Below are 5,867 nucleotides of genomic sequence, written 5' to 3'. Positions count from 1 at the left end.
TTTTTTTTTTTTTTACTCAATTTGAATTATATAGTTTTATAATAAATTTACGTGTAAATCCAAAAAATTACTATTCTAAAACTCTTTTTTCTTTCAAAAAAACTCTTTTTAACCGCTATCAAACATAGCTTAATATGATAATGAAATTAAAATAATGTACCAATCTCGAGATCATGCCAAGGATGAGCAGCAGCTGATCTTCTGGACAAAGATGAGAAGATCTTCTCATTTAATTTGGGAGCCCGCCTTTGGGCTCCACTACACTTTTCACACTCCTACGTGGAAGCTTTAAGGTAGTCTAAATGAAATTGAGATATGGACGTGGTGTCAATGGAATGCAGGTAGTACAATTATGAGTTGAGATATGTTGTTTAAAAAAAAAAAATGGTTGAACTCCGACCTTGAGAGCCCCCATCGTCCGGCCCCTAGAGTTTTGTGAGGGAGGTAAATCGCAGGATGTGCCACAATAGGCCAGGGAACAACAACTGTATGTACATTGTGCCTACAATGAGTCCAATTTCATATCTCAGGAATCAAACCCCCACACTGCGGCTGCCAACAAGGCATGAAATAACCTCACTCACATCCTTTGCACCACTGAACTATGTCCCGGGGGGCGATTTGTTGTCCACTTATAAGTGGTAGCAAGAGAAAAGTTGGATATGCTAAATTAAAGTGATGCGTCAATAAATCACTGGGTGAATAGCAAATTGGATGGCTAATTCTGAACAGCGGATTTGAACTCGAAAATTATGACTAATCACAGGCTTGCTTCTTTGTGGTAATGTGGAATATTTCTCGATTCTTCATTATCATTCTCCTCCCATACCATCCTTCTAAATTCAATCACATCAAATTATCAAGGTCGTAATTTTCTTTATTTTCTATTTCATTTTCTCACTTTTGCAAATCAATCAATGACCTAATATGTTAGCGGATGAAGCTTTTTTTGCCTGACTCACAATTTTTTGGTCTCTCCTAATTTTGTTTTCTTTGCTAATGTCTGGATAATTTTCTAAGCAATGACAGATTTCAAGTTTTTAGGTTTCTTAATCTTTGTCACAACAGTTTGGTAGAACAAAAATATTTATCCACAATTTCCATTCCCAACGCTTAGACTTGTTTAATGACATATTGGTTTCGCAACCAGAATAAACAGATCATTTTGGACTATTTCTGTCCGAAATGGACATTTCCTCAAATTGACAAAGACATTAGCTTGTCCGACATCGTATTATTTCTTCATAATACTACTGACCAAACGACGAGAATTTGGACTTTGCAACAGGTCATTCAAAATTAAAAACAACATGCTAAATATAAAATAATCTGAAAATTATATTGTCATAAACACAAAAGGATAACATATTCATCGATTATTTTACCCAAAAATCAAGGAATAATTCCATAGGTACAGGAAATTATTGACAAAAATGATACAGGTGCAGCATTGGTAGCATCTGTACGGTGCAATTTCTGTGTTTGTTGTGTCAAAAATTAACGAAAACAAAACTAAAAATCAAGTGATGATCATGAGGTGACAGTGACATCTCCTCTAAATTAGATATTACTTTTCATGAAAGTTTTAACAGATTGGGATAATATTGATAAAATGTATAGCTAATTCCCTTGTTTTTTTCTTTTTTTGGGTCTAAATGGAAGAGTTTTTAGAAAAGCTGGCTCAAAACAATTTTCTCAAAAAACAACTTCGTAGAAGCATAAGCTATTTCAAACAAGCCCTAAGTTTATGAAAATAGGAGATTTCCATTCATCAAGGCCTATGGAACCAGCAAAGAATCCCAGGCACTATGCGTATATTTACAAAGAAAATATGAGAGATTCACCATTCCAAATACTAGACTCCTTGAGTAGCTAACATTAATCAATAGCATTAACTCCGCTGTAACATCAATCATACAAGTAAGCTGCAATCAGATTTGATGATCATGAACATGAACATGAACCATAAAGCTTTTTTCAATCTTGAACAAAACAAATTATGATAATGAAGTACCAAGATATCGGAATACAAAGTCGAGTCATGGATAAATACTCGATGGTGAAACAATGGTAAAACTACAAGCAAATATCAATTGAGTGCAACTTCTCTGAATAGGCAATTTTCACATTCGACGACACAGTAAAACCATCCTTAATCATACTTTCATTATTTTACAACCTTTCTGAGCAACTGTTCAATTTACAGTATTCCATCCCAACACAACTTAAATAGAAAACAATGTTACATGTTCCACAGGTTCTCTAATACACATCAGGTTAATAGAGGTCCAGTATGCTTTTCAGATAATGAACATAGACAGTATCCTTCACTCCCACTAAAAACAACACAGCATAAAATAAAAAGAGACAAGCCAAACTTGGTAAAAATTGAAAGTTGATCTCCTAAGGAATGAATCGAAAAGTTTAATAAGTCCCCCAACCCACGAAGATTTAACATCGAGAGAAATCTCGATCGTCAGATCTGTTGTCTTTCTATCTGGACTGTTACATGGCTGATGTTGTATTCCCTCCTAATATAGTCAATGACTTTGTCCAGCACCATGTAGGCATCAGCTTCAGGGTTAATTTTGACATGGCAAGCTAATAACACTTTCCCCACAGTAATTGCCCATATATGCAGTTCGTGGATTGCAACAACTTCTTCCATCTCACAAAGACCCTTCTCAAGCCTTGTTGCATCAATCTCTTTGGGAGTACTCTCCATAAGAACTTCAAGAATATTTCGTAGCATATTAATGGTAGTGCCCAGCACAATTGCAGAAAAAATGAGGGTACAAATCAGATCAATGATTTTCCACTCTGGTTTATACCAGATAACTGCTCCACCAATCATAACCCCAATGCTTTGTACGGAATCTCCTAGCACGTGAAGGTAAGCCCCCTGAACATTTATATTTCGCCTTTTCTTCTGCTTATGTTTGCCTTCTGATTTACCTTTACCCTCAGAGGAACTCGTGAGTAAAGGCTCGGTGTGGTCTTCATCGTATATGGAGGGTCCTTCATGATGGTGATGCCGGGTGACACTCACTCCATGACATTGCACATGTTCATGGTCATGGTCACGGTCATGATCATGGTCATGGTTGTGGTCGTGAACCTTATGGCCATGACCATGATCATGTCCCAACAAGAGAGCCATAATAACATTGACCAGTAATCCAAATGCAGAAACCAAAAACATCAAAAAGCCCTTCACTTCGCCTGTATCATGTATAAGTCGATAAATGGCTTCATAGACAAGGATCCCAGCAAGAAGCCAAATCAATTGAATTGAAACGAATGCCCCCAAAATCTCGATTCTAAAGAAACCATAAGACTGGCGTGGATTAGCTTGCCATCCTGCGGCCCACAGAGAAAACAAAGATATTGCAAAAGCTGCAACATCAGATAGCAAATGAGCTGCATCAGTCAAAATTGCAAGACTGTTGGCTTTGATACCCCCAAAAACTTCAACACTCATAAAAACGATGCACAACACAACGGCAATCAAAAGCTTCCTTATAGACGCTGAACGCTCATGTGCATCCGCAGAAATGGTTTTGGCGTCAGCAAAACCACATGGTGCCTCCCCACATCCCTTGCTTCCAACAAAGCCCCTTTCTGTGGTTGGCACATCAGTGCATACCTCAATAGCATGCCCAATATCTGGATTTTCCGTATCCATCTAGGTACATGAAAAATCATGAGTAAACCAAAAGTCTCAAAGCTTACTCATAATCAAGTGTGATGAAGAAGCTCAACATCCATACATATCTATCAAGAAAACACCACTGAAAAACAATACTAAAGACCAGTAGATTTTCTACAAAATCGAGTAAATCTTGACCAGTTCATCTGGAATAAGTTCTCTATTTACTTAAATCAAGTGCCATAAAAAGGGGGAATGGGCCAACAAACAAAATAGGAACTCAATATATAAAACAAATAAACAATAACTACGCAAAATAGGTGACTTAAAAGGATGGAGATGAAATCACTTGGTAAACCTGAAGGGAATGATTCCAAAATAAAGTGGACAGAAATTTATGACGGGTCTGATATCTTAATCTGATTGTTGCCTTGTGTGTGCACATATATGATTATAAGATTTAATTTGAAATAGCAAACCAATCCCTAACATATATATTCTAGCATCTGAATCCAAGATAAGAGAGGAAGGAATCAATCAATCAATAAAAAGTAGCCATGCAAATAAGAGAGAAAAGAATAAATCAATCAATAAAAAGTAGCCATGCATACCTGCAATTTCAAATATGATCAACAAAATAGAGACTTAGACCTCGTTGAACTATCAAGCAATAACTATGTGAATATATTCGTGTACATAAATAGAAGTACCCAAAAGAATCAGAAAAAAGACAATACACTGCAGCCATTACTTCTAAATCATGTATATATAACACAAAGTATTATATTTCATGACTCATGACGTCTATAAATTATGCATATGTCGTGCTAGTATAAGCCAACCAAAAGGGAACATGAAAAGTCGACACAGAGGCATCACAACTGAATAAAAAATAAATCATATAGAATCAAAACAAGAAGAAAAAACGCAGGAAATCCGTGGGGAAAGAGTTGCATAAGTGAGATGATATTACATATATTTCTTCAAAGAAACTGAAATTTGCTGCGCGATTAGGCACTCACTGTCCCAACTGAAATTCGGAATGTTGCTTGGCCTTGACTTGGGTGAGAGGACTTGAATGAGTGGATTATATTTGTCGTTTTCAGTTGTCTCGTACAGAATACTGTTATATTCGTTTGGAATAATGGGCTATTAATGAGAAATTGGATCCACGTCCCTTTCACCCTTATATAGTTAGCATCAATTTGTCCCACTACAAATATCTTGCTGTCTGACTCACTACCCAACCCTATCCCCATCTCTTCTGTGGACCTCGAATGAACATGAACGTGTCCTTGGTTTAGATTTTAATGTATTTTAAAAGTTTTTCCAAATTTAAGTATACCCAATTATAAGAAGATTCGAACGAATTTCTAACTTATAAATACATGTAACACACTCTTGAAATTTTCATATTTTTAATGAAATCCATCGTAATCTCAGTTTTAGTTTCAAAGATAAGGATGATATTATACATTTGTTTGACACAACTTTTTGAAAACCATTTTTCCTCAAATTCATTTTCCGCCCTATATTTTTCAAATAAATCAATTTTGCACATTTGGTTTTATGTTGATTCTTCCCTTTTGCAATTACTCTGACACTGCTAATGATCAAGATCAGCAATCACATACTTCTAAAGTTAATCCAGTGCCACGACTATTACAACAAAATTGTGATATAACAAATTAATGTACTAATCTTGAATGCAATTCCACTCCATTCAAGGCTCACACGAGCTCTTTCTTTTTTGGTTCAAGAACAGGAGGGTCAACGTCAATCCCCATATTTGCAGCAGTGCCGGCTATAATTCTCATTGCTGACTCTATAGTTGAACAATTCAGATCAGGCAACTTTTCTTGTGCAATTGTCCGCAACTGCTCAATCGTTACCTTCCCAACTTTCTCCAGCTTTGGGTCCTTAGAACCTTTCTCCAATCCTGGCAAGTCACAAAGACAAACTTATCAGCCATGTTCTTGTATACACGGTTGCATTCGCAAGGAATGTACACATGTTCAAACTAAGGTTTGTTACCCAAAAATATACCTAAATAATCTCAAACATTTCCAAATTTCAACAGAAGGTAATACGAGTAACTGAATCTGCTATCGAGTCTATAGGATTTGCCTAGAACATAAGGTACTGTGCTTCTTTGAGTTGAATTAGGATATGGGTTGATTGTTCTTTGTAATTGCTTGCTGAATCTGTAAGTTTTTTT

The 5,867-nt window shown here is 36.2% G+C and overlaps 2 protein-coding genes and 1 long non-coding RNA gene across 5 annotated transcripts in view; 1 reads left to right on the top strand and 2 right to left on the bottom strand.

Moving 5' to 3' along the window:
• Positions 1–2,087: 2,087 nt before the first annotated feature.
• Positions 2,088–4,772, bottom strand: LOC111371763 (metal tolerance protein 1-like). Of its 3 annotated transcripts, none has more exons than XM_022993907.1 (2): positions 4,623–4,772; positions 2,088–3,685 (listed from the first exon to the last, which is right to left on the bottom strand). In XM_022993907.1, exon 2 carries the CDS (start codon positions 3,683–3,685, stop codon positions 2,477–2,479), a length of 1,209 nt encoding a protein of 402 aa, XP_022849675.1. In that variant the 5' UTR covers positions 4,623–4,772; the 3' UTR covers positions 2,088–2,476. The 3 variants fall into 3 exon arrangements, with proteins under 3 accessions (XP_022849675.1, XP_022849677.1, XP_022849676.1); XM_022993909.1 differs by having other exon boundaries at positions 4,672–4,753; XM_022993908.1 differs by lacking the exon at positions 4,623–4,772 and adding an exon at positions 4,261–4,613.
• A 487-nt stretch (positions 4,773–5,259) lies between these two features.
• LOC111371761 (50S ribosomal protein L11, chloroplastic) overlaps positions 5,260–5,867 on the bottom strand; it is a 3,254-nt gene continuing 2,646 nt past the window's right edge. The window contains exon 4 of the mRNA XM_022993906.1: positions 5,260–5,588. Within this exon, the coding sequence (XP_022849674.1) occupies positions 5,380–5,588 (209 nt within the window). The 3' untranslated portion in view covers positions 5,260–5,379. The remainder of the gene's footprint in view (positions 5,589–5,867) is intronic.
• The window catches only part of LOC111371762, a 1,631-nt gene continuing 1,359 nt past the window's right edge, over positions 5,596–5,867 (top strand). Inside the window, exon 1 of the long non-coding RNA XR_002698653.1 lies at positions 5,596–5,788. This is a non-coding gene — a long non-coding RNA (uncharacterized LOC111371762). The remainder of the gene's footprint in view (positions 5,789–5,867) is intronic.

The sequence above is a fragment of the Olea europaea genome, chromosome 22 (genome assembly GCF_002742605.1).
Source record: "Olea europaea var. sylvestris chromosome 22, O_europaea_v1, whole genome shotgun sequence".
Taxonomy (NCBI): domain Eukaryota; kingdom Viridiplantae; phylum Streptophyta; class Magnoliopsida; order Lamiales; family Oleaceae; genus Olea; species Olea europaea.
The sequence above is the reverse complement of the archived record's forward strand: the minus strand, read 5'-3'. Positions and strand labels throughout refer to the sequence as shown.